This window comes from Mus musculus, chromosome 17 (assembly GCF_000001635.26).
Source record: "Mus musculus strain C57BL/6J chromosome 17, GRCm38.p6 C57BL/6J".
NCBI lineage: Eukaryota > Metazoa > Chordata > Mammalia > Rodentia > Muridae > Mus > Mus musculus.
In genome coordinates this window covers 35916459-35944154 of record NC_000083.6, presented here as the reverse complement: position 1 = coordinate 35944154, position 27696 = coordinate 35916459, and the positions used below count along the sequence as shown (strand labels likewise).

General features: G+C 47.3%; 1 protein-coding gene, 1 non-coding gene and 1 pseudogene across 7 annotated transcripts; 1 reads left to right on the top strand and 2 right to left on the bottom strand.

The window, feature by feature from the left end:
- Positions 8150–8693, top strand: Rbx1-ps (ring-box 1, pseudogene; annotated as a pseudogene).
- Ppp1r10 (protein phosphatase 1, regulatory subunit 10) lies at positions 11872–27643 on the bottom strand. Of its 6 annotated transcripts, none has more exons than XM_006524617.2 (20): positions 27557–27643; positions 26439–26957; positions 20730–20847; positions 20032–20118; positions 19775–19910; positions 19246–19297; positions 17876–17953; positions 17582–17755; positions 17278–17383; positions 17069–17181; positions 16145–16245; positions 15826–15973; positions 15594–15752; positions 15257–15503; positions 14871–14934; positions 14569–14763; positions 14307–14382; positions 13991–14104; positions 13264–13863; positions 11872–13006 (listed from the first exon to the last, which is right to left on the bottom strand). In XM_006524617.2, exons 3-20 carry the CDS (start codon positions 20834–20836, stop codon positions 12897–12899), a joined length of 2667 nt encoding a protein of 888 aa, XP_006524680.1. In that variant the 5' UTR covers positions 20837–20847; positions 26439–26957; positions 27557–27643; the 3' UTR covers positions 11872–12896. The 6 variants fall into 6 exon arrangements, with proteins under 6 accessions (XP_006524680.1, XP_006524682.1, XP_006524679.1 ...); XM_006524619.3 differs by lacking the exon at positions 27557–27643 and adding an exon at positions 27384–27459; XM_006524616.3 differs by lacking the exon at positions 27557–27643 and adding an exon at positions 27150–27384.
- On the bottom strand, positions 26186–26266 carry Mir1894 (microRNA 1894). The gene has a single exon (NR_035445.1). It is a non-coding gene; the product is annotated as a microRNA 1894 (primary transcript).
- Positions 27644–27696: the final 53 nt, after the last annotated feature.

The following is a 27696-nucleotide window of genomic DNA, read 5'->3' as shown; positions in this document are numbered from 1 at the left end:
CTCCGGAGGGAGTGAGCTGAGGAGGTTATAAGGATTAGGAACAGTTGGGTGAATATCTTGGACCCTCTTATTGACCTCTCTCAGGTCTTGGACTGGTCAGTAGTCACTCGTGCCAGGTTTCTTTACCGACAGTAAAGGAGTATTCCAGGGTGACTGGCAAGGTACCAAAATACCTAATTGTAATAGTCTCTGAATATGTGGCCTGATTCCATCTCTTGCTTTACGGCTCATTGGATATTGTTGCACTCCTATAGGGGTTGCATCCGTCTTCAGTCCCACAACCACAGGGGGAACTCTGACAGCCATTCCCATGCCTGCAGTCTCTGCCCATGCTCTAGGGAAAGCAGTCAACCAGTCTTTTAGGTCTGGCACCTCTGTTTGCTTTATGCCTTCATGCAATCGGTATTCTTCCTCAAGCTGCAGGGCTAAGACTACGGAGGTGGGAGATTCCCAAGTTACTCTCGGCCCTTCTTAGGTAAATCTGATCTGGGCCTTTAATTTAGTCAGAAGATCTCTTCCTAGAAGCGGTGTGGGACACTCAGGAATGACCAAGAAGGAATGACTCAGTTGGCCTTTCCCCAGATCTACAGTGCATGCAGTGGTCCAGGGGTATTGTTTCTGACCAGTGGCTCCAATCACTATGGTTCTTTTATTTTTTAATTTTCTCAGTGGATGTTTCAACACAGAATGTTCTGCCCCTGTGTCAATTAAAAAGTCCATGGGAGTCTCTTTCACCATCAGGGTTACCCTAGGCTCGGGGAGGGGGCCTGAGCCCCGTCTCCCCTATTTATCATCTTTCAGAGTCAGGACCTTAGGGGCCCTTCCCTTTTTCTTTGGGCATTCTCGTGCCCAATGTCCTTTTTCTTTGCAATAGGCACATTGGTCCTTCTCTAAAATCTTCTGGACAGATCTTCTTCTTTCAGGTCTGGGTTCCTTGTTGCCCAGGTACTCTGTCTATCTATTCTCTGGCCTGTTCCTTTCTTTACGTTCCCCTACTACTGAGGCCAAAATCCTGCTTAAATTCCTCTCCTGTCTTCTTTTCCTCTTATTTTCCCTTGGGATACACCTTCTGTGCCTCCTTAACTAAATCTTGTAAAGCCATGGCATGTAATCTTTAAAAGCCATAGCAACCGTGGCTTGTTAACCCTCAGAGGTCAGGTTAAAAGGAGTATAGTATCTATAAGCTTCTATCAATCTTTCTAGAAAAACAGATGGGGGCTCTGTAAGGCCCTGCATCACTTCTCTTACCTTAGCCAAATTGGTGGGGCGTCTCATCGCTCCCTTTAGACTAGAGCCCGGCCAGTAAACTGTCAACCTCTCCTTACCTTGTGCCGTGTTGTAGTTCTAATCTGGCCGGTCCAGAGGGAACCCAGCATTCTAATTGTACAGATCAGCCGATGAGAAAGGTGAATATTGAAGGGTCTGCAGAGACTGCCTGTCTGTGGGCGGGTTACCCACAGCTCACAAAGGAAAAGGCAGAAGTGGTGTCAGGAGCTTCATCTGCTGGGGAACTCTGGGCTTGTCGGCTCCGGGTCCCAGCTGTAGGTCCTCGGTCCTCAGACTGTGCCTTTAGCAATCTCAGAGCCAGGTGCAGGGACTGCTTCTTAGGGCAGAAAGCGAGGGCACTGTGCTGACCCACTCGAGTGCATGGGAGCAGCCGGGGGAGGGCTCTGAGAGGCGTGGGGGAACCCATGGTTTGATTTATGGCAGTGAATTCTGAATGAGGTAAGGCTGTTGATCCAGGTGGGACCCAGGTCCACTCTGAAAAACAATGGCTTTAACTTCAAAGATAAGATTAAACCAAAAGTCCCTTCCAGTGACCATTTTACATTAAAAGTCGGCCACTCGGAGGCGCAGAAAGTCTGCCAAGGTCCCTTCTTAATTTCTACTGAAAGATTATGGGCCCTTGATCTAACTTCAGTCCAGTGGTCTAAAGTCAAACTTAGGGGGGTCGTTACAGTCCGTCCAGTACCACGGAAAACACAAAACAAACACAGAAAACACACATACACACACTGACAAATACCTGAAAACAGACACAAAAAACAAATACACACTGACAAATGCCTGAAAACAGACACAAAAAACAAACACACACTGACAGATGCCTGTTTTCCATCAAACAGACAAAACCAACTCAGAAATGCAGACGGTCGAGGGAGTACACTCCCCGCCTCAGACGGACTCCTAGAGTCCTTCCCCTCGCTCAGGGCTTCAGAAATACAGATGGTCGAGGGAGTACACTCCCCGCCTCAGACGGACTCCTAGAGTCCTTCCCCTCGCTCAGGGCTTCAGAAATACAGATGGTCGAGGGAGTACACTCCCCGCCTCAGACGGACTCCTAGAGTCCTTCCCCTCGCTCAGGGCTTCAGAAATACAGATGGTCGAGGGAGTACACTCCCCGCCTCAGATGGACTCCTAGAGTCCTTCCCCTCGCTCAGGGCGTCCCCCAGAGCGAGCAGCAGCTGGTGATTCCAGCACGTCTGCTGTTCACACTCAGTGCCTCATCCCGAGGCAAAGGTCTCTGTTTCTCACGAAACATCGCGGCTGCAAATTTCAGCACAGAACCTAGCCAGCTTACAGAAATATTTTTGGACAAAAAATTTCACCTCCAAGTGGGTCTTCGGAGACGTGGGTGGTCACGCTAATCCCGGACGAGCCCCCAAATGAAAGACTCCGAGAGGAGCCCCTCGCTCAGGCCTCAGGACAATAGCGGACACCCAAGAACTCACGACAGACCGAGCTTGTTGCAAACCACATGAGGCTTTATTCGGGGAAAGCCAGAGCTCTGGGGACGACTCATATCCCACGCAGGGGTAGAGGAGTCGTCCTCGAGGAGAAAGAGTTCCCAGTTTTTATAGGCACTCAGGGGGGAAAGGAGAAGGGGGAGATTAGGGGATTTCCAGATCTAAACAATGTCTATTCTCAAGAAATGGGTATGGGAGGGGTACAAGGAAAGAGTCTAATGAAGGTGCAGCAATGGGCACACACCTGGTCAGAACATTGGCAGACACACAGGTTCGAGGAGTGGCCAGAGCATTGTGCACCTCTATTTTTCTAAATCAGTGAAGCTAGTTCTGCTAACACTGACGTCTATCTTGCCAATTTCAGGGCTTCTGTGTCCTTTTACATTCTGCCAGGATCTTCAGCAGCAGGCATGGTAGGTACAATACTGGAGTCTTTGAAATCTACATTCTAGGGGCTGGAAGGATGGCTCGGAGGTTAAGAGCACTGACTGCTCTTCCAGAGGTCCTGAGTTCAATGGTGGCTCACAACCATCTGTAATGGGATCAGATGCCCTCTTCTGGTGTGTCTGAAGACAGCTACAGTGTGCTCATATAAATACATGTATTTTAAAAAAGAAAGGAAAGCAGCCAGGGCTACACAGAGAAACTCAGACAAGAAAGAAAGAAAGAAAGAAAGAAAGAAAGAAAGAAAGAAAGAAAGAGAGAAAGAGAGAGAGAGAAGGAAGAGAGAGAGAAAAGAGAAAGAGAAGCCGGGCATGGTGGTGCACGCCTTTAATCCCAGCACTTGGGAGGCAGAGACAAGTGGATTTCTGGATTCGAGGCCAGCCTGGTCTTCAAAGTGAGTTCCAGGACAGCCAGGGCTATACAGAGAAACCCTGTCTCAAAAAACAAAACAAAACAAAAACAAAAAAGAGAGAGAGAGAAAGGAAGAAAGAAAGAAAGAAAGAAAGAAAGAAAGAAAGGAAGGAAGGAAGGAAGGAAGGAAGAAAGAAAGAAAGAAAGAAAGAAAGAAAGAAAGAAAGAAAGAAAGAAAGGAAGGAAGGAAGAAAGGAAGAAAGGAAGAAAGGAAGAAAGGAAGAAAGGAAGGAAGAAAGGAAGAAACTACATCCTAGTCCAGACAACAGGAAAAGAGAAAAAGGTACTGGGCCCTTTAAAACCTTGAAGTCCACTCCCAGTGACATACTTATTCCAACAAGGCCACACCCCCTAATCCTTTAGACCTTTTAAATAGTTTTACTCCCTGGTGACTATGGAGGTCATTCTTATTCAAACCACATCTTTAGAAACTTTTTTTTTTTTGAATCCTGGTTTCTCTGTGTAGCCCTGACTATCCTGTAACTCACTCTGTAAAGCAGACTGGCCTTGAACTCAGATCAGAGATCCTCTCGCCTCCCTCTGCCTGGGATTGCTGGCCTTAAAGGTATTTATTTGCTGCCATCACCACTTGGCCTACAAACAAAAGTGTTTAAGCGGCTCAGTAGCACTGGAAGGTTTGTTACAAGGGCCAAGACTCGCTGGTGCTAATAGAGGAGTTTGCTCCTAGTCTCTGACAAACAAGGGGAGACAGGCATCGAAGGCAAGAAGGAATGGGAAGGAGTCCCTAAGAAGGGATCTCAAGACACTAAGTAGGTTTGTAGGTGCAGAACAGCTATCCAACTGGCAGGTTAGAAGACGGAAGGAGCCAGGTATGGCTGGGGGGGAGGGGGGGGAGTGAGCAGAGTCAAGAGCCACAGGACTTCATGGGGTGCTTGCCTGGGGGTTGAGATGGGATGCTAGAATGTTGGAGAACCTGGGTTGATCTAGTTTTCATCTGTACATCCACATGTATCTATTGGATGAGGGGAATGCACATCATGGTGTGTATCCAGGAAAGTCAGAGAACTTTCAGGAATCATCTCTCTCCTTCCACCACATGATCAACCTCTCAGGTCGCCAGGTCTGGCAGCAGGCACCTCACTCACTGAGCGAGCAACCTCACTGACCCTGGCTTCATCTTTGTGCTAGGTACTGGGTAAAGGGGAGAGGGGTAGAGCTGAGACAGATGCCAGGAAGCTCTTCTGTAAGGGAGGAGAGGTTTCACACATTTGCAAGTGAAAGGCACTCACAGTGGGTGGGAGCTCCTCAGAACCCTGAGACCTGAAAATATTTATTTGGAGAGTGTGTGTGTGTGTGTGTGTGTGTGTGTGTGTGTGTGTGTAGCCTTGGGTGCCCTGGAACTCATTCTGTAGACCAGTCTGGCCTTGAAGTTTGTCAAGCTGCAGCATCAGGCCAATGGCTAGCTGTCCTGAGCAGAGACAGCAGGACTTGGTAATAACTCTTTTTTTTTTTTTTTAATTTCAATTTAGTCTGAGTATGATTGACAACACCTTTAATCCAGCACTGGGGAGGGGACAGAGATAGGATCTCTGTAGGCTTGAGGCCAGTCTGGTCTGTATAGTGAGCTCCAGAACATTCAGGGTCACATAGAGAGATCTTAATAAACAAATAGATAACAAAATCCACCAAATTTTTTTCATTTTATTTATTTATTTTTGGTTTTTTGAGACAGGGTTTCTCTGTGTAGCCCTGGCTGGCCTCCAACTCAGAAATCTGCCTGCCTCTGCCTCCCAAGTGCTGGGATTAAAGGCATGCACCACCACTGACCGGCTCCATTTTATTTTCTATATGGGTATTTTACCTACATACATAGTTCTGCACCAGTTGGGTGCCCAGTGAGACCAGAAGAAGGTGGAATCCCTGGAACCAGAGATGGTGCTGGTTCCAGGACATGTGCCACCACTGCCCAACTACCCAGCTTTTTTTAATTTAAAAATTTCTCATTTTGGGTGCTGGCAAGATGGCTCAGAGGGTAAGAGCACTGACTGCTCTTCTGAAGGTCCTGAGTTCAAATCCCATCAACCACATGATGGCTCACAACCACCCTTAGTGAGATCTAATGCCCTTTTCTGTGGTGTCTGAAGACAGCTACAGTGCACTTAATGTAAAATAATGATAAATAAATCTTTACCTTTAGTCCCAGCACTTGGGAGGCAGAGGCAGGAGGATTTCTGAGTTTGAGGCCAGCCTGGTCTACAAAGTGAGTTCCAGGACAGCCAGGGCTATACAGAGAAACCCTGTCTCAAAAAACCTAAATAAATAAATAAATAAATAAAATATATATTTTTTTAATTCCCATTTTTGTTTATGTATCTGTATGTATGCACACGGGGGGAAGGTGCAAAGGCCAAAGAGGGCTTCAGATTCTCTATAGCTGTGAGCCATCTAATATGGGTGCTGAGAACTGATCTAGTCCTGTGAAAGAGAAGCAGGCACTCAACTCTGAGCTTCCTCAAAAGTTAAAACATAGGGAAAACATTGAGCTCTCTGTAAAGGGTCTTCTGCTTGTTGGAGACAAGAAAAAAGTTGAAGTGATGGGAGTCTTGAAGAAGTTAAGGAAAGCTGTGACCACAGGCAGTTTGGTCTCCCACAAGGTGGGCCTGTGTGTTTGTGAGGGCTGGATGGTTGCTGCCCCCATGTGGTCACTATTAGGAATAACAATGTCAAGATACCTGCAAACCCCTTAGATGGTTCTGGTGAACTTCACCCAGTCAGGGCCATCATCCCCTAGCTGCTTCCATCTTAGTTTGTGGAAAACCTTTTGGGGTGCCGCTTGGCAGGAGTATGACATTGGCCAAGGACAAGGAAGTAAGAATCTGTTTTTAGGGTAGAACAAAGAAGTAGGCTCAGATATCTTGATCATCCTTAGAAACAGCATCACCGGAGTGATCATGGGGCTTTGTGCTTATTGTCTTGCTTGTTCCTTGACTATTGTTGTTGTTAGTTCCTTTTGTACTGCTCGCCTTTAATACTTGCATGTAATTAAAATGGCATAAAAAGCAGATTGGGAAAATTAAATTTGCCTTCAGTCTCAGAATGGACTGAGGTCATGCGACAATGTTGTCTGTCTTTTTTCTTTTTAATCCTCACTCCTGCAGTAGAGAACCTGTTGACTGACTGAGCGAGCTTGGTCAGGTGGCTCCCCAACGTTGGAGCTCCAGTAAGCGGGATACAGTGATGGACATCGCAGAAACTGGAAGCACGTGCCAAAGAAAGTAAAGAGGATTTGGGCCAGCGGTGAATAAACCTTGTAGAAGGCCAGAGTAAAGGTAAAATATGTTTTGTGGGACTGGAGAGATGGCTCAGTGGTTAAGAGCTCCGACTGCTCTTCCAGAGGTCCTGAGTTCAAACCCAGCAACCACATGGTGGCTCACAACCATCTGTAATTAAATCAGACGCCCTCTTCTGGGGCTGTCTGAAGACAGCTACAGTGTACTTACATATATTAAATAAATTAATTTTAAAAATGTGATTTGTGTATGTGTTTAGAGCTATGCTAAAATCTAGAGAAGAGAAGGTAATTCTTATAGGTGCTTTCAGCCTTTGGACCCTGACTAGAGCTAGTTTACACCTGAGACACGAGAGACCGGGTTTGAGAAAAGCAGTCCTCTCCGACTATCTGGGGACGATTTGGCAAAAGAGAAGGAAAATGAACGTAAGCTGTTTCAGAACTCTTCGAGGGACAAGAGGAGGTCGGGAGACCTCCTGCCCCCTGAGACCGGGTTTGAGAAAAGCAGTCCTCTCCGACTATCTGGGGACGATTTGGCAAAAGAGAAGGAAAATGAACGTAAGCTGTTTCAGAACTCTTCGAGGGACAAGAGGAGGTCGGGAGACCTCCTGCCCCCTCTCTGGCTCCTACCGGAGGAATGCTTGGTTCTGGGTCTCTTAGGTAGGACATCTGGGTCCATTTAGGACATCTAATTCTCTTCCCTCTCTGTCTATTGTCTGTCCTTGGCGTGCCAGTCCATCCAAACTGACTGTTTTATGTTAAATCTGTTTTCCTTTTATGGCTTGATTGTTTGTTGTTCCGTGTTTCATGTTCAAAAGAAAAAATGGTTAAAACTTTATCTGCTGTCTATTCAGCCCTTGAGTTAGTTTTAATTCACTTCAAAAAGAAAGAGAAAAAAACAAAAAAACAAAAAACAAAAAACCAAAACAGTCTCAGTTGCCTTTTGGAGCCCTGCACCTGTAGTTAGGAGTCTTGCACAGCTGGAGAAGCCCTGCCAGGGGCTTCTCTGAAAAGCTGGTCTTAAAGGGGCCAGCAGCCTCTCAGGTTCTATGGTAAGGAAACTGGAATAATCTGTGGCTATTATTGTGACTAATTATTGGTTTCAACAGGTGTCAAGGTGCTCCTCTCCTGAAATTACAGCTAGAAAAATTAAGGATTTTATCTGGTTTAAATAAGTAAATGTATGTAGCCATTTCATTTTTGTTTCTGACCGGTTTTAAAATATAAATATGTTCTACATGTCTTGATTATAGATTATTGGCTTATAAGTTATTGAGTATGATTAGAAATTTGTAACAAAGTGAGCTGGTGCGCAGGCGCAGTGGTCACACGACAGACTGTGTGTTTCCAAAATGGCGGCGGCGATGGATGTGGATACCCCCAGCGGCACCAACAGCGGCGCGGGCAAGAAGCGCTTTGAAGTTAAAAAGTGGAATGCTGTGGCCCTCTGGGCCTGGAACATTGTGGTTGATAACTGTGCCATCTGCAGGAACCACATTATGGATCTTTGTATCGAATGTCAGGCCAACCAGGCGTCAGCTACTTCCGAAGAGTGTACGGTTGCATGGGGAGTCTGCAACCATGCTTTTCATTTCCACTGCATCTCTCGATGGCTCAAAAAGAGGCAGGTGTGTCCGTTGGACAACAGAGAGTGGGAGTTCCAGAAGTATGGGCATTAGGAAAGACTCTCCTGCAAGGCGTACCCATCTGTTACTCGTCTAGTGACTTCCTGTTAATTATACATTAGATAGAACCATGGTCCTTTTTCGTTCCTTTGTTTTTGGAATTTGGTGTTCCCGCAGCCATATTGTATTTTGTGTCAAATAAAGCCTTTAAGTTGGGGAAAGAAAAGCAAAGCAAAGCAAAGCGGAAGGGGAAGGGGAAGGGGAAGGGGAAGGGGAAGGGGAAGGGGAAAGGGAAAGGAAAGGAAAGGAAAAACATTGGTAACAGAAAGTTGACTTAAAACTGGTAACCCGGTTGGAGAAATTCAGACAACAGGTGTCATGAGCCAACCCAGGGAAACAGGTCTCTAAAGATATGCCTAAACCGGGCGTGGTGGCTCAAGCCTTTAATCCCAGCACTCAGGAGGCAGAGGCAGGCGGATTTCTGAGTTCAAGGCCAGCCTGGTCTACAGAGTGAGTTCCAGGACAGCCAGGGCTACACAGAGAAACCCTGTCTTGAAACCCCACCCCACCCCCCCAAAATACGCCTAAATTGGATAATACTCTATGTAATTCTTATCCTAGAAACCAGACTTATAAAAGGTAGGATTTTGGGCAGTGTCTGTCTCTTGGAGGTATTGGAGGCTGCACCGTCTTGTGTTCGTGTGCAGGAATGTTGTCGCATGGAGGTGCTTCACCAAACATTGTCACATGGAGGTGCTTCACCTGGTGATTTTGGAGAGAGTGGGTTGTTGGAGGCTGAGCTTTGCTTTTCAAAGTTCTTGTGTGCTCTGGGCCACCGTCTCAGAATGACCCAGGCTCCCTCACTGCAGTTCAAAAGTAGGGAGACACTTAAACACTTTGTAATGTGGAAGTAATGCTTTTGGTGTTAATTTTAAAGAAACAGATTATTTACACTATTAAAATTAGGTTTTGCTTCCCCAAATTGTGGTTGTGCTCTGGTGTTACAAGAGAAACTTAAAATTCGAGCACAGGCTCAGGATTCTTACTCACACATATTTGTAACGAAGAAAAAAATTTGGGGCTGGAGAGCACTGACTGCACTTCCCAAGGTCCTGAGTTCAATCAAATCCCAGCAACCATAGGGTGGCTCACAACCATCTGTAATAAGATCGGATGCCCTCTTCTGGTGCATCTGAAGACAGCTACAGTGCACTTAGATATAGTGATAAATAAAATCTTAAAAAAAGAAAATGTGGCAGGTGGGGATTGTTGCAGGGTTTGTGAGTGTTAGGGGCATTGCAGTCTGGCCTGCCTACTCCACACAGAATTATGATGGATTGGGAGGATTGCTCTTTATTCCTGTGCATCCTGATGATGTAAAGGGTTTGCTTTTAGTGAGCTTGCTTGTAATTTTAAAGAACCCATTAAGCAATATCATTGCAAAGTTTTGCCTCAAGGAATGGCTAATAGCCCTACATTATATAAAAATTTTTATTACTGCTTCAATACAAAAAGTTAGGACTTGGGCTGGAGAGATGGCTCAGTGGTTAAGAGCACTGACTGCTCCTCTGAAGGTCCTGAATTCAAATCCCAGCAACCACATGGTGGCTCACAACCATCCGTAATGAGATCTGATGCCCTCTTCTCTGGGGTGTCTGAAGACAACTACAGTGTACTCACATATAATAAACAAACAAACAAACAAATAAATCTTTAAAAACGTATAGCACGTAAGCAAGGAACCCACTCATTAATTATCAAGTACTATGTACTATATATAACCATATATATATTGTAATAAGAAGTTAGGATTTTGAATCTTCCAGTGTATATTATTGATTATATGGATGTTTTATTAGCTGATCCCTCTGATGGAATTTTACTACAAGGCTTTGCTCTTATACAATGAGTTTTAAAATTTTGGAGTAGTTGTTGCTCCAGAAAAGATTCAAAGGCAAATTCTTTTTTCAATATTTGGAACAGAAGTTATATCCTAAACAAATTGTAGCACAGAAAATTCAAGTAAGAAAAGAGAATTGAATTTTACTCTAAATGATGTTAGAAGATATTAATTGGCTAAGACTTCACCTTTAGCAAAAGGAACCATTAATGTGGATTCATCTTTCTTTATCTCCAAAGAAATACACGAATAATTGTGCCACTATGCCGGGTTTAACAGTTGTTTTTCTATACTGGGTGTTTCCAGTCAGATTAAAACAGATAATGGAGCTGGGCAGTGGTGGCACACGCCTTTAATCCCAGCATTTGGGAGGCAGAGGCAGGCAGATTTCTGAGTTCGAGGCCAGCCTGGTCTACAAAGTGAGTTTCAGGACAGCCAGAGCTATACAGAGGAACCCTGCCTCGAAAAACAAAACAAAACAAAAAAAACAACAACAAAAAAATTAACATTACTCATACTACTGGGATTCTTTACAATCCTCAAGGACAAGGCATTGTGGAACGGGCCCATGGAACTTTAAAACAATATCTTCATAAAATAAAAATAGGGGAGTTATACCCCCCAAACCACAAAACATTTTAAATCATGTTTTTTATCTTAAATTTTTTAAATTTGTTAATTCCAGAACTCGGGAAGCAGAGGCAGGCGAATTTCTGAGTTTGAGGCCAGCCTGGTCTACAGAGTGAGTTCCAGGACAGCCAGAGCTACACAGAGAAACCCTGTCTCAAAAAACAAAATTAAATTTGGATGTGCATGGACATTCAGCAGCTGAGCAATTTTGGCATCCTCACACTTCCACTATGTATGCTTTAGTGTAGTGGAAGGATCCTATGACAGGCAAATGGCATGGACCTGACCCTGTACTTGGGGCTCATTGGTTGCCAGAAAGGCAGGTATAACAAATGGAACAACTCCATGCTCCTGCCGATTCCCCTACTGATGGTGACGATCCCTGCACACAGTGAAGTCCACTGGGCCTATGTTCCTGACCCGCCACTGATCCATCCAGCAGTGTGGACAACACCAGAGATTCTCGTGACCAGTAATAACACTCAACTTCTTGGACCCCCTTGGACAAGGGAGTCAATTTATAATAAGACTGTGACTTTCAATGCATTGGGTGATGGGATCCCTGTTTGCTTTGTGAAGAATAGTACAAATGATGGGTGCATTTCAGTATTTCTTCAAAGTTGGAAGAAAAAGGTTTCACAAACTGTAACTCAGATCATAAACATAGGCATGCCAAAACAGGGATTTATTTGCCCCTGACCCTTGTGAGCTAGCCAGCACACAATGTCCTGAGAACTGGAGTTCTCACTTGAGGTCTGGGAATTGAACCCCAGGCCTCTGCAACTGCTCCAACCAGCAGAGCCACCAAGCAGGCTCTACAGCCCTAGCTTTTCTTTTACTAAAAGAAGTGAAACATACCAGGGGTTAAATGAGCTGCTTCTCTTTCCACTGTTTATTATTAATGTACAAAATATACAAAACCAAAAGAAAAACTCCTCAAATCCATTGTGGTTCTAACCCAAGACCCTTCACAAAACCAACCCACTGTTTTCATAGAAAACAACTGATGCCAAGACAAGGGGAGGAGACGACTGGGAAGGGCCCCTACTGCTGAGTCTGCCCAGGAAGCCTCAGACAGGGCTCCTCATGGGGTAAGGAAGGAGCAGGCCCACTCCCAAAGGCAGTGCATGTAGTGTTTCAGGCCCGCTGTACCCGGCTAAAGTTAATGAAAGCTGGTCTCACGGAGTCTCTAATACCGCTGTAGGCAGGAGTGGCCCAACACTACAGGATGCCCCTCTGCCAGATAACAACTTCCTTGGATACAGATGTGAACGTGCCATCACTGAACCTAGCAGACCCACGATGACCTGGGAAGTAACAGTTGCAGTCTTTCTTGAGAAAGGACTCAACAGTGACTGGCCCATGTGGGGCACAAGTGGGGGTGGTTCCAGAACTCAGCTTCAGCCAGCTTGAGCCCTCAGTGCAGTGCAGTGCAGTGCAGTGGGATAGATGGTACCCCTCACCACCCCCTCGCCCTGTGAGGATAATGAGCTTAGCTTAGATGGTTTCCTAAGTGCAGCTGACCCACTTAGTTCTGTGTGCATGTGGAGAGCAGAGGTCTCCAGAGTGACCAGCTTTAGGTTCTCAGGCAGCGGGGCTAATACTGGAAAGGGTTTGGGGCACAGGGCAAATCTCCTCACAGAGTGAAGCCAGCCGTCTCAGCAGTCCAGCATCTAGAGTGTGTCCAGTCTCTCTCCTCTCCAGACTGGAGGGGACTATGTACATCAATGCACACCAGGAATCAGAAACCCCCAGAAACCCAACCAGGTGGGAACTGAGGGGGCCGGCTCCTCATCAGCTGGGGAAAAGGACAGTGGGCCTCACAGAAGCCATAACCAAGTGGAAGGAGCAAGGCTGCAGTCCACAGGGGTGCGGGTAGGGCAGGCAGGCTAGGGCAGTGGGGGCCCATTGACCCCTGGGTGGTAGAAGGCACAGTTGTTCTCATAGCGGCAGTTGCCCTTCATCATGAAGTGTCGGCAGACAGGGCGGTTTGACATGTCTGTGGGAACAATGGCAGAATGGTTACAAACACCTAAGAGATCACCATCACCATCGTACCCCAATCCAGAGCAATGGGGCCAAGTGTTCAGAGATACACAGTATTGGGGGGTTGATGTGAAGATGGAGGTGGTTACTGCCTTCCTTGTATATAGAGAGCCTTAAGGAGATGGAGCCACAACTTGTCCTTTGCACCTCCCCCCTCTGCCCCACAGATATGTTGAGGTCCTGCATGTGGGACCTCGGGCATGTCCTCACCTCCTCCATGACTGTGGCCTCCATCATGCCCTCGGTGGCCGCCTCCCCCATGGCCATCATGACCACGGTGTTCATGAGGTGGTGGCCCTCGATGGTCGTGGCCTCGATGGCTAGGGACATCATGTGGTCGGTGTCCATGGGGTCCTCCGTGTCCAGGGCCTTCATGGGAACGATGTCCACCACTTCCACCCATGTTCCCTCCAGGGCCATCATGAGAACGATGTCCACTGCCCATGTTCCCTCCAGGGCCATCATGGGAACGATGTCCACTGCCCATGCTCCCTCCAGGGCCTTCATGGGGGCGGTGCCCACCACCTCCAACCATGCCTCCTCCACCAGGACCCCCTCGGCCATTTGGTGGTCCTCCTCCGGAACGACCTCCTCTGGCTCCTCGGAATGGAGGTGGTGGCGGTGGCTCATTTCCTCCTCGACCCCCTCGGCCTCTGTGGTATGGTCCGGGAGCAGGTCCTGGACCCCCACGCATTGGGCCACCTCGCATTGGATCACCTGGGCCATCCCAGAATGGATCACCTCCCCGAGAAGGTGGTGGGGGACCTAAGAGACGTGGACCCACTGGTCCACCAGGGCCTCCATGGGGACCTGTTAGAGAAAAAGAAAAAAAAAGTCAGTTGTCCGTTATACTCTAGCACTGCTGTTTCCTAAGCTGAGTCCTAGCTGTTGCCAGGCTGAAATGAAGCCATAACCCCACTCATTCCTTCTCACGTACCTGGCATGGGCCCTCCAGGACCAGGGGGGAAATGCTGCATACCCTTCGGGCCCCCAGGGCCTCCTGGTGGAAAGCCATTGGCCACAGGACCAGGACCTAGGAGCCCATGAGGCACTGTAAATGAAACAGGAGTAAACCAATCAGGAGGCAAAGTCTACAAGTATTGCATGGCTTCCCACTAGTGTGCCCAACTATCCTCAGATCCACATGGCAGAGCCCTGCTCTTTCCTGTTGTCCCCTCCCATGGCTTGCCCAGTGGCTGGCTCTGAGGATTACCCAGCATCCTCCCCAGCCCTGGGGCTGCTCCCAGGATTACCCAGCATCTGCTTGAGCTTGTCTGAGTAGTCAGGCTGCTTCAGCAGCTCCTCTGAAGGGTGGCTGTTTGGACTGCCCTGTGAGCAAGAGAAACCACAGGTGAGAGAGTCAGCAACAACTTAGCATGTAAATGCAAGACAGGAACTGGGATAAGCCAGGCACAGGGTGCAGGATGTCCCTGGCCAGCCTGGGCTACACAGTGAGCCTCTCTCACAAAATTGAAATCCAACAAGACTGAAGAGAATGTGGGGAGTGTCACGTACCATTATGGAAGTGAGGATCTCCTGAACATTGATGCCGCCTCCTCCAGGGCCCTGGGGGCTCTTTCCAGCTCCCATGCTTCCCATAAGATTGGCCAGAACTGGAGGCAGCTTGGAGCCTCCTGCTCCATCAGGTGAGCCACCAGACCCTCCAGGCTCCAGGGTCTCGACATATGGAGTCTCATCCATGGCACATTCCTAAGCACGGACGAGTACAAATCAGGGTTGTAGAAAACAGCACAGCAGCATCCTCCCATGAGCGCCCACCACTGCTTCCCACCCACAACAGTGTGACAGCCACTTACCTCATCCAAGGGGATGAGTTTTGGGGGAATGGGTTCATATGGCTCAGGATCAGGTTCATGTGGACTGTCGCAAACACCGCAGGTGAAGGAGAAAGAAGAGAACAGGGGACCATAATCACATTAATTTAGTACCCTCAAGATGGTGTTTTCTTTCTCTTTTTCTTTTTTTGTTTGACACAGGTTTCTCTGTCTACAATTCTGGCTGTCCTGAAACTTACTTTGTAGATCATGCTGGCTTTGAACTCACAACAGACTCGCCTGCCTCTGCCTCTGCCTCTGGAATGCTGGCATTAAAGGCATTCAACACTGTGCCTGGCTGCCCCCCTAGGCTCTCTGTGGTGCTTTCCTGTTTCCCCACCACACAGGCACTGCACACCTCTCCTCACCTCTCCTTGTTCAGGAAGAGTTCCTGAAGGATGCCCTTCTCCCGCTCTGCCTGGATGTATCGCTCCTGGCTGTTGCTTCCAGGGATGACAAGAGGTGAGGGCAGAACCAGAGGCCTGGGACACACCCAAGGCACTTTCTCCTCCATATTGTCATGGCTTAGTCGCCGAGCTGTCTCGAAAGCATGTCGGTCAGACAGTATCTCACGCTTAGCAGCCTCCCCGAAGTCTTTGATCTTGTTCACATTCACTGCAGGGGAGGCAGAAGGCAAAAGGACAAGTAAGTGAGACTGCCCCTGCTCAGACTCCAACCCTGGCTTGCAGAGAATTGGCATCTTACCTCGCTCAGTTTCGTCCAGTTCAAAGTAGAAATACTCTCTCAGCTTGCCCTCCTCAGGCCAAGTCACAGTTTTCCTCTTTCTGCCCTTGCGAGTCAGCTGGTTGGGATCTCCAGGGCTGTCCACAGGCTTTGCATCCAGAGCTCCTGGCTCTGAAGAGGCTGTAAACAAGACTAGTTTTAGCCACAGATCCAACCATTCAGAAAAGACCTGAGCCCAGGCTCAGTAAGTTACCTGCATCCATGAGCTCTGGAACTTCAACAGGGGGAACAGGGGTGCCAGGGCGGTCCGTGTCCATGGGCTCAGCAGGTGGTGCAGGCTCTGGGGAGGAAGGTTTGGCTGTGCTCTGCTCGGTGCTTGTTTTCCCTTCAAAAGGGCTGGGCTATTATGAAAGAGAAAGTAACCAATGAGCTGAAAATACACCCAGGGAAGTCGAGCTGGATCTTAAATGCCCAACAGTCCCACCTTAGCTCACCCCAGAAGGCAGTCCTTGCTGTCACCCACAACAGCTCCTAGCCTCTGCACCCCATGTACCCTTACCAAGGAAACTCACCTTGGCAGCAGTCGGCGATAGTACCTTCTTCTTCTTCTTAATTTTGATGCCTGGGACAGGGGCTGAATTGAGAGCATCCAGAAAACCCAGGCCCTCCATAGCTATAGAATGAAAAAGTAGAATTAGAGGAACTGATGCCTCCTTCACAATCCTATGCCTGCAGAGTCCAACCAGGAAACACAAGTGGGGCCAGTGACCAGGAAGCAATGCTCACACAGGAGACTTCCACTATTCCATCTTTCTTTTGGCAGAAAGCCATGACTTTATAACAATTACAGAATTCACAATTCATTAAGCAGGCTGCTGAAACCACCAGAGGGTCCAGCCACGAGGATAAGCCTGATAAGCTTATCACTTGAGAGGGCACTGCTTCTTGCAACTTATCTAACTGACATGACTCTTATGGAAGGTGTACTGGGCTAGTTTTGTGTCAACTTGACACAGCTGGAGTTATCACAGAGAAAGGAGCTTCAGTTGGGGAAATGCCTCCATGAGATACAACTGTAAGGCATTTCCTCAATTAATGATCAAGGGGGAAAGGCCCCTTGTGGCTGGGACCATCTCTGGGCTAGTAGTCTTGGTTCTATAAGAGAGCAGGCTGAGCAAGCCAGGGGAAGCAAGCCAGTAAAGAACATCCCTCCATGGCCTCTGCATCAGCTCCTGCTTCCTGACCTGCCTGAGTTCCAGTCCTGACTTCCTTTGGTGATGAACAGCAGTGTGGAAGTGTAAGCCGAATAAACCCTTTCCTCCCCAACTTGTTTCTTGGTCATGATGTTTGTGCAGGAATAGAGACCCTGACTAAGATGGAAGGGGAGTTTTCAAAGGTACAAAAATCCTAAGATGCTAAGACATCAAAGGCAAAGCAAAAGACGGTTCTCAAGGGCAAGTCTTCCCCTGTGCAGAGTGCACCCCAGGCCTACTCACGCTGTGGAGGGATGATCTTCACTTTGATTTCTTTGGTGGTATTGGGGGCTGTGTTGAGAGGCTTGTATTTCTTCTCTGCAGGTGGGGCAGCGTCACCTGGAGCAGCTGTGGCACTGCAGATGCAAAGAAAGGACAGTCAAAAACATCTCCCAATTCCCACTTCTTTCCAAAGGCCCTGGCTCCTTAGAAACCTACACCAGTGCCCATACCTCTGCCGCTTCAGGGGGATGGGCTTCAGGTTGTACTTGTCTGACACAACCACAGTGCTGGAGTTCTTCTTCACAGGCACCAAAGATGGGGTGTCCAGCTCCAGTCCTGAGGAGAGACATGGTGACTTTAACCCTTACTGTTCCTCCCTGTGGCCGCCCTCTCCATGCTCTAGCCTTGAGTAAGTGCCTTAGCTTCTCCTGTAGCCTGCCTTCCTTCCTAGAGTTTGACACTGCAATCAAACTCCTAGCCTGAGGCACTGACTGTGCATGTGATGGTCCTGCAAAGCCCAGCTGACAGCCTTACCAGTAGAACGGAACTTGGCATGACTGGGTGCCGTAGTTCTAAGTGACTTGGGCTTCTCTTTCTTCTTCTCTGGGGCTTCCTCAGCCCGGGTCTCAGCCTTCACTTCAGTCAAAGGCCGCTCAGGAAGCGTGGTTCGACTTTTCCCCTCTTCCTTCCTTTTCTTCTTATCTTTCTCTGTTATACAAAGACAAAGCAGGTAAGCGTCTCATTTGGATAAACAGATCGTCAGAGGTGAAGAACCAGCCTCGAGACACCCAAGGGCTACCGTCTAAGGTAAAGAGCCCAGGACCTTACCTGCAGGCTGGGTGCTACTCTGGGAGCGGATGACAGCCATCCAGTCACTGACAAGGACTGATGCCAATTTCCGGAGCTCTGAAGGTGAAAAGGGGGAGAAAAACCACTTATTTAGCAATAATTTAGTATTTCCAGCAAAAAAAAATACATAAACATTTTTTTTAAAAAAAACCTCTATTCAAGGGAGAAAGCAGTCTAGGGCCAACTGGGAAGAAATGAGGGAGACAGTGGTAATGAGAGCGTCCTTCCTCTGCCTGGGACATGTCCTCTCAGTTACTAAGGACACTCAAAAGACATCATAAAACTGGAAAATGTCAGTATTCCAAAGAACCAAATATTGAGAATAAAACTAAAAAGGGTAGAAAGCTAGAGTGTAGTTTCCATTTAATGCTTAAGTTCTTTTTTTTTTTTCCTTTTTTTTCGAGACAGGGTTTCTCTGGAACTCACTTTGTAGACCAGGTTGGCCTCAAACTCAGAAATTCACCTGCCTCTGCCTCTCAAGTGCTGGGATTAAAGGCGTGCGCCACCACGCCCGGCAATGCTTAAGTTCTTACTCAGTATGCAGGGTACTCTGGCTTTCCTCCCCAGAAACAGATAAACAGCTCTAAAGGCCAGTAATGTGATTTAAAGTAAAGTGGGTCCCTTGCCTGCCTTAAGGGATAGTTCATCACAGTGAAGAACTCCTGACACATTCACAAGCTCCCCTGATATTAAAGGTCTTGAATGACCATTTTCATTAAACATAGGGATAAATCTGTATTTTTATCAGAATAGATAAGTCTTGTAAGCTGGGTATCTTGGTTCATGCCTCTAATCCAGTACTCAAAAGGACTGCCATGGATTCACAGCCAGTCCAGTCTCTAAGGCCAGACCAGTTTGAGGCAAACCTGGTCTACCAAGTGAGTTCCAGGTCGGCCAAGGCCATACAAAGGGATGCCACATCAAATAAACAACAGCAAAACCCCACTCCTACAGAAATGTTTCCCAGTAGGCATACTCCATGTAAAAAATAAGTTTCATTTGGAATGGAAAGGGATCACCAGTTGGGCGTGGTGGCACACCTTCAATTCTAGTGCTCTGGAGACAGAGGCAAGTAAGCTGGAAGTTCGAGACCAGCCTGGTCTGCATAGTGAGTCCCTGGACAGCCAGGGCTACACAGAGAAAGTTTGTCTCTCAGAAAGACACAGAAAAAGGGAGGGAGGGAAGCAGGGCTGAGCAAGCAAAAATGAAAGGACAGCCAGTAAAGGAGGCAGTAAGGCAGCCAGCAGCAGCCTCCGAGAGAGAGAGAGAGAGAGAAAGAGAGAGAGAGAGAGAGAGAGAGAGAGAGAGCGAGCAAGTGAGGCCGGGCCAGGCCGGACTCTGACACACACCTTCATCCTCACTTGACTTGCTGAGCTGCTTCACTAGTTTTGCTGTGTTGTTCTGTGAGAGAAGGAAAAGGCAGAAGGGTCAACAGAGGAATAAGCCGAGCTCACTCAGCATTAACCATCCCACCTCTTGACTGCACAGCCATACTTCAACCTGCTCCAAAGCCTGCAAATACTTTATCTTCTGAAAAAGGGTCGATCTTTGTAACCCTGGGTAGCCTGGAGCTCACTATGTAGGTAAGGTAGACCTTGAACCCACAGAAATCCACCTGCCTCTACCTCCCAAGCAGATTAAAGGCATGAGCCACTGGACTGATTCCCATTATAGAGATGGGAAACTGAGGTTCAGATCTGAGAAAGCACATGCCTAATAACGGAGATAAATCCACAGAGTCCTCCACTTCAAAATTTCCATTTCCCTCTGCTATTCCACCTCACAAATTCCAGACTGCCACCCATCAGGACTGAATGGAGCTTTTCTTCAGCTATGCTAGCCCAGAGAGGAACTGTGGGTAATGAAGCCTGAAGATACCTGCTTGAGATGGTCCACAGTGAGCGGGAGGTGCTGCAGAGTCAGCAGAATCTGCTGTAGGAGAGGAATGTTGTTGGTGGTCTTTGAATATGTTAGCCAGTTGTTCAGAAGCTTGTAGCCACCGACATCAATAAACCTGTGGGCAGGTGGGAACAGAATATGGTGAGCCTTCCTTGGTTTCAGAACTAGCAAGCTCCCATGCCCAGAGACCAGTCTCCCATCACAGCCTCCAGTCCAGTCACCCGCACTGCACTTACTTGACGAGCACTTCTGGAGCGCGGGTCTGCAGGATTATGTTCAAGTACGTGCACCGACTCACCATCTTTCGTGCCTCCTTCATTAGACTAGGAGAGGAGCAGATAGATAATCTGCTTTGAGTATTACTAGTATTCACATCTCAGAGTCAGGGTCTTATTAGCCCAGGCTAGCCTCCCCTCCTGAGAGCTAGGATGACAGGCACAGAGAGGGCGCCATGCCAGCTAATCTCCTACAGCATAAGACTCTAATCTTAGGAGTCCTGGAGTCCCTGATGACATTCTTTGCTCCAAGATGTAGACACCAGATTTCTAGAATTATGGAATGAATCTAGAGTCATATAAAAACCCAGGGGAGGATAGCAGGTACCCGAGCCACCTGGGAGAGCAGCCTTCCTGTGTCAACACACAGAAACAACTGCCTCCAGGAGGAGTCAGGGTTCACACATTTCCCTTTATAATCTAAGACTGCTTTTCTCTGGAAAAGTTTAAGGATCTCGGAAGGAAATGACATGGCCCAAAACCAAGCCAAGGATTCTGTCCTATGCTCCCCTGATAGCACCCCAAGACACTCGGGGTTATGGACCAAACCCCCAGCTTCCATCATGGCCAGCAGCCAAGAGATCACTGCTCTCTCATTCCAACTGCAGTGCATGAGGCCTCCTCTACTGATGTGGAACCTAAGAAGGGCACAGACTCACCTGAAGATCTTGGAAATTCCATCCACACTCTTCACTTCTCCGTCCCGGGTAAGGAAGCTATCCAGGCCCTTGAGCAGTTCTTTGGGGTCTATGGGACCTGAACCCATGATGGTGGCTTCTGAGGTAAAAGAACAACAAAACAAACCAGGATAAATGGATGGCAAGGAAAGGCCCCCACTAACTTACCCCTCTAATAAATCCCATCAGCACATTTAAGACTCAGTGACTCATGTGTGTTCATGTGTACTATTTTCTAGGTAAGAAACATCAGATCTGTGCTCACAAAATAGCCTTGACAACTTAAGAGTGGGGCTAATGAAGACCCATGCAAGCTGCTCACTTCTTCATACTTCTAAGAAGGTCCTGTCCCCAGTTAGCTGCTGGTAATTTGATGAGGTGAGCAGCTGTAGCTTCCTAAGATAACTAAGACGACCCTAGGTATCTGGGTAAAAAACTTAACAATCAATCATTCTCTCTCCAGAAATCAATTCCCTTTATCTTGGCTGCTTAAGAGTCATAATCACAGGTGGGAGAAGTCAGCTCAAGTGGTGGATGAGAAAACAGCGGGGTCCTGAGCAGAGCCCTTCCCCGGGGAGCCAAGAGAAGCTCTTGGACTGAAGAAAGGCAGGAGGCTCTCATGGGCCCTGAATAAGGCTACTCACTGGCCAAACACCAAACAAGTGTTTATTGTTCCAAAGTTCAAGAGAAACTTGGCTTGTGGTTTCAGAAGCAAAGATGCAAACCTGACCCTTTCCTGCCCTCAAGACTCACCACTCTCCAAGACTCCCAAGACAAGCCCCAAATTGAGAACCAGAAACTAGGAACCAAAAGTAATGAAGGTGAAGACGGGGGAAGTGAGACACCACTTCAAACCAGGCTGGGACAGGAGTGAGTTAAACACTACACTCCTTCCATGAATAAGAAGCCACTCTACAGTTACAGAGAGAGAATTCGAGCTGCCATGGTTCTGACTGGGGGTTTTAAGTCATACTTCTATCAGCACTCGCTTCTGGGAAACAAAAGTACAGGCCTCCTCAGCAGCTGAGATGGCCAGGCCCAAAGGGACAGGAAAAAGGTGAGAGCCCTCTGCATCCTGCACCTCACAGAAACAAGGCAGTCCCAAGGGTGAAAAGTCTTAAACAAAAATCATTGTATTTCCTACAGATAAGATTCTTACAATATAAATCAGTTTCCCCCCCCCCCCAGACAAACCAGAAAAGTAAGATGTGAAAAAAAGAACTGTTTTCCTGGCTTAGACATGTTTAACCTGGGTAAAGAGGCTGTTAGACAAGAGTGATTCTCCAGATAAAACAAGATAAAAATTTAAAGAGTTTAAAACAAACAAACAAAAAGTCAGCTTTAAATGTGGACTTCCTAATAACTCAGGGCAGCAGCAAGAGCAGCAAGTAGGAGGTGTTGACGAAGGAGGGTGGCAGCAGTCTCTAGAATAGAGACTGCTGCCTGTGGGCTCAACGGGGAGACGCAGGCAAGTGCTGAACACTGAGCAAAACTTGTTAACCTGCTGTCGCCCAATACCCTGAAACCTGAGGTCAGAGGAGAAAAACATTCAACAGTGGAAATGTTTACTAGTTAAGGGGGCAAATCCACTCATGTGTGGCCATCTGTACACTGAGAGAGGAATTCTTCCTGTGTCCTCAGTGATCTGCAGAAGCCCCAGGTATATAACAGATCTGTTAGACTGGCAAAGGGATGAATGGGCCCAAGGTAAAAATACATATATCCAAGCTAGAGTAGAGTTTTAAAGTGTTTTATACTCACATAAATCTAACAGAACCCCAAATAAATATGTATGAAATTTGACAAGTCTTGAATTAAACATTACTTCATCCCTCTGACACAGCTGACTGAAATCCAGAGCTAAGTAAATATATTTCCTTTGTGCCTCTACCTATGAACTAATAGGCCTGACTCTAATGTCCCCCCCATTCAATAGGCAGACAAGGCAGGGGACAGCCTTTAGAGAAACTGTTACCATTGTACAAAGCTGAGCCATGTCTAGTGCCCTCTGCTGGAAATGGGGCCTTGGTACTTTAAAATTCCCGCTTATATAAACAATAAAAAGGCACAATAGCCAAGGAAGCTGGGGACAAAACAGGAATGTTAAGATGCTGTTTCCCACTGTTATGTACACTGGGCAGGATGGCTGAACTTGTCTCCTCACAGTAAAATGTGAATGTTCTCAGTGCCTTTTCTTCAGTATTATTTACTCCTTATAAGGGACCCCAGGTCCTTACAACCTAGGTCTCTTATTTTCACAGGCAAACTGTAAGGTCTTCCAGTGGGAACAAAGAATCCATCATGCTTGGAGCAGGTCTGTGGTGAAGGCCCAATAATGCTGTGACCATAGTGGGCAGGGATAGCGCTCAAGTATTCCCCGCTCCTGCTCTGGAGTTACAAGTTGAGGAAACTTGCTGTAACCATAAAGAACTCAGGTCATGTTTTCTTTTTCTTTTTCTTTTTTTATGTTAGCCAGCTGCTAATCTCCATGAAGGGCACAGACAAACGGAGACAAGGGAACATCTCCTGTGATGGACGTACCTCCACCTTCTAAGTGCTGGGGAATGTTCTACACTTCTTACTAAAGATCCTAAATTCCTATCCAACTTCAAAGTGAATTTGAGTTGAGGGTTACTTGGTTTAAAATGGTGGGAAACCATCAATCCTGGCTAGTCACTAAACATCTACCACAACTGCATCCTGAAGCTGTTCAGAAAACAAGGTCCATGCAAGCCAGGCTACTTTTTAAAAAAGTCTTCTAACAAGAGGGAAAAGAAGCGCCAGCTCTTCTTTGTTCTGCCCTGGGCTGTCTTCCCTCAGTGTCTCAAGAGCTTCCTGTTATGACAGTGAGTGGACTGTCTCAAGTGGGTCACCTTGCATGGTGAGGCCCTGTGCTTCCCTCACCTTTATTTTGAAAATCTTTTAAACTTCTTAAAGTATTTGGCTTTCAATAAAGACACAAAATTACATCCACCACCCTGGCCCTAGAATTCTGGCCACTGTAAGACTCAGGTTCTCCAAGGTTCCCTAGAAATAGAGAGCCTTGCATTTTTCACCTCCCACCTAAGGCCTTTTTACTAATCCCTGCTCACTAGACATCAGGACCCAGTGGTGGACTATTCAGATCCCAAGGTAGGTGCACTGCAGAGGCACCTGGCAAACTGCTTAAAAGATAAAAAAGACGTGTGGTAAATAGACATGTGGAAGAGGCCCTCCCATTCAATCAGAAGTCCAAGCAATAATGAGAATCCACACCCAGCAGAAAATGAGCCCTGCTGTACCCAAGTCACGGTAGGACAGCAGGACAAAAGGCTTATAAACTCTGTCTAGAAACTCCACCCAGGACTTAAAATAAAAAATGAAAAGTATATGAAGAAACTGTCAAAGACTTGACTTTGAAAAAGCTGGGGAAAGAGATAAAGAACCAGACACCCAATACTGCCCTGGAGGGCGTGGCTCGCAACATGCACGGCAGCCCCAGCACTCAGCAGGGAGGAAAAGAGGACATTCCTTTCCTCGATGCTTTAACAGAATTTCTTTTTAGGAAGGAAGGAAAAAAGAAATTCGAAAAGGTGGCTCTTTGGGAAAAAGAAAGGTTGTGAAATGTAATACCAGAAATGTTTTGCTTACCAGAAACCGTAGCTTGACTCCCCCTGCCTCGAGTTTAAACTGCAGCCTCCTTTCCTAAAGATTCACTTCTCATCCTAGTGCCAACATACAGGAACTAAGCAACTGCAGGTGATGGCACTGAGCACAAAGAGTTTATCCCCAAACTGAGAGGTGAGAATAAGGATGGTTTACAAGAAAGTCCTACCAGTACCCACCCTTTCCCCAGACTGTTACAAAGCAACCAATACCCAGGTAGTGTAAGGACCCTTCCTGAACAGCATGGCACACTGCAGTTCCCTCAGGCCCTGCGTCTTGCCCAAGTCTCTCTAAAGCAGTCGGGGTTGAGCTTTTTTCCACCCCTGTCCACTGAAGCACGGAATAGGTCCAAGCAGTTGTGATGAGTGGAAGGTGAAACCAAGGCAATGGGCTGACTTTTAACACAAAACCTAGAGCTACATACACAAGGACCTGGACAGCCTCCATCCCTAGTGCTCATTAAGCTTTTATCCCTGGAAGATTTATCATATAAGATAAAAGAAACAAGAAAAAAAAAAAAAAAAAAAAAAACCCAAAACGTATTCTCCCCAACAGCAATCTGCAAAGGGAGAGAAGACAGCTGCTTGGGGGCGGAGTCTTCAGAGGAAGCAAGCTGATTACATCACCTTTCACGGTGGCTCCACCCCCTTGACCAAGCGTCTAGGGAAGCCCTAAGCTGACTGGCAAAGGAGAAAAACAAAGGAGAGGGACGCCATTTTGTTATGGAGAAGATTCAAAATTTAAAAGGCCGGGCAGATCTGCCGGTAGCTTTACTTAACACTGTAAGGCACTAAGTTAAAAAAACAAAAACAAAAAACAAACAGAAGCCATCCCTCTGACCACCACCCTCAACTTGACCTATCTTAAATCAGTTTAAGAGCCTATTACTGAAAATAAAATCAATTAATATACAATTTTCTGCGGGATAAGAATCTGAATTTGCAACTAAAATTCAACTTACTACCGCCGACCATCCCAATCCTCCCTACAAAAGCCAAGTGGTAGGACTTGGACCCCTCAACAAATAGGACCGAGGGGGGAGGACAGGAGAAAAATGGGTCAAGACACAACCTGCAACGCCGCTTGCAAGACAAAAGGACAAGCAAGGAAAAGTCGCCATATTTGAAGCAGGGAGGAAAAAAAAAATCTTTTAACGACACAATCTTCTAGAAAGATAGCATTCAAATGCACTAATGGCTTTTAAAATTATACTCCTGAGTTCCACATTTCCCAACCTTTCCACCCTCTTAGCTGTATCCACCACCCACTAAAAAAGTATCAAGTTAAAATGTTAATCACTTTTGCCTTTAAATAACCTATGCAAGCTGAAACAATCACAAGACATTCTTTACCTCCCCAAATGTTATTGTATGTACTTGTTACTATGATTTTTGCCCTAAATTTAAGTGTCTTGCAATCTTTATTCCTAGATTGCCACCTATTTTAACCACACAATATATCCCAAGCAAATTACATTAAAATAGAGAGGATTTAACAGTCACTTTAAAGACATAGCCAGCTAATATTTCTCTGCCCATCTCCTTACCCTGCAATCTTTATGTACAGATTGCTTATTAATCTGGCAAATTGAAAGGCGTTCTGCTTGTCTCACACACAAAGAAGTGGGACTTCTGGGCCACAAGATCCACCATCTTTTGTATGTGAGCTCATTAACCCTTTTGAAGACTGCTAACCAGAGGAAGGTAACCATTCCTCCTTATTATCGCAAAGGCTTATGCTCTGGCAGTCTGGAAATCTGCTGGATTATCAAGGGTTAACCGTCAAAATCCTCACTGGCTGGCCCTCCCTTCACCCTCTCCCTTGCCTGCTCCACAGCAGGGAAGAGGCAGGTGGTAGGGGAGAGAGAACAAAGACTGTTTAGACCCACAGGACCTTTAATGGAGATTTAAGAGACCCGATTGGTCCTTCTCTCCAGTACTCTACATTTGTTCTATGGTCTCATTTCTTCCTCTCATTATTTTTGGTTTCACAACGGGAAACGTTGATTTCTTGTTCAAGGCTGGTTTTTGAAAATTCGACACTTACTATCCAATTTTTTTGCGACGTCAGCACCTCGGGCTCAGGGGGGAGGGGTAAAATTTTGGAGGAAAAAAAATAAAGCAACCAACCAGGACCCAAACTCAGTTACTTGTGGGGCCTCATTGGATCAAAAAGTCTCTTTTAAAAAAAGTAAAGACCAACTCAGTTTTCATTTCCCCCCCGCCCAACTCCATTTAGGGAGAGGGGGTCGTTGAAAAAAAAAGTCTGAGTGGATTCCAAAACGGAAATGCTGGATGAGTGAGATTGGGTAGGTTTGGGCAGGGAAGGTGGTTGATTATTTTTGAAGTTATGTGGTGACGGTCCTTCGGCCACAGATCTCAAGTCCCAAGCAGCGTGGGCTGGTGGGGTGGGCAAGATAGGTGGGGAGGGGCAGAAGACACGAGTGGTTGGGCTGGTGGCTGATTTCCCTTTCCCCCCTCTCAGGATCCTTTCAAGGGTTTAGATGTTGCTGAGGCTTGTTTGTTTTCCTGATGGCCGGCCTGTCTTTCTCCGAGAAAATTCAACCTGGGGTAAAAGGAACACAAAAGGAGGAAGGTGTAATCAGTACGGGTCGCCTTTAAACGTTTCAAAGTTGTCGCAGGACGCAGCCGCATTAGGGAAAAACGTGGCTGCCCATTAAATCCGAAACCACCCCGTTCCCCCGGCCCGCTCTCGGCAAAACGTTACCCTCCAAAGCGACGGAGCACCCAAACTTACCTCTAAACGAACCCCAGAATGGCGGCCGCCCGCTCGGGCGGAGTCTTTTATACCCGGCCACCGCCCAACGCACCCTAACGTGATGGAGAACCGCCCTCGCCGGGACACATTGTGCGCGAGGCGAACTCTGATTGGCCAGCGTGCGAGCCGGGTCGCCCGCGGATTGGACGTCCCTCCTCCACCTTCCCGAAGCCCCCTTCCCTCGGTTCCCCTCTTCCGTCTCCTTGCTATCACCTCTACGCCAGCGCGTGATCGCCGCGTCCGGCACCTCCCTTTCCTCTGCCTCCACCACTTCCGCTCCGGCGACCCGGGGTCGCCCTCGGTTGGCCGAAACGGCCCGACGCATGCGCACTGGGAGCACCCTGGTTAAAATCGCAATCAAATCTGCTTTCATGTTAGACACTAACCATGGAATCTAGGATTCATCGTGACTGGTCCGGGAGAAATGCAATTTTGAAGGCTGGTTCGATTGTGACGCAGTTTAAATTCGCGTCTGTGGACCCCGCCCCTTGACGCTTCCGCCCTTAGACATGTGAGCAGCCGCCTT

What these genes read in the sequence shown, in the direction of transcription:
- Ppp1r10 (XM_006524617.2), bottom strand. Translation starts at nt 20,836, where the DNA reads ATGGGTTCAGGTCCCATAGACCCCAAAGAACTGCTCAAGGGCCTGGAT. An exon ending in GAGTAGCACCCAGCCTGCAG is followed by an intron (nt 17,756 to 17,875) that starts GTAAGGTCCTGG and finishes TTTGTATAACAG; the next exon opens with AGAAAGATAAGAAGAAAAGG. An exon ending in AACTCATCCCCTTGGATGAG is followed by an intron (nt 14,764 to 14,870) that starts GTAAGTGGCTGT and finishes GTCCGTGCTTAG; the next exon opens with GAATGTGCCATGGATGAGAC.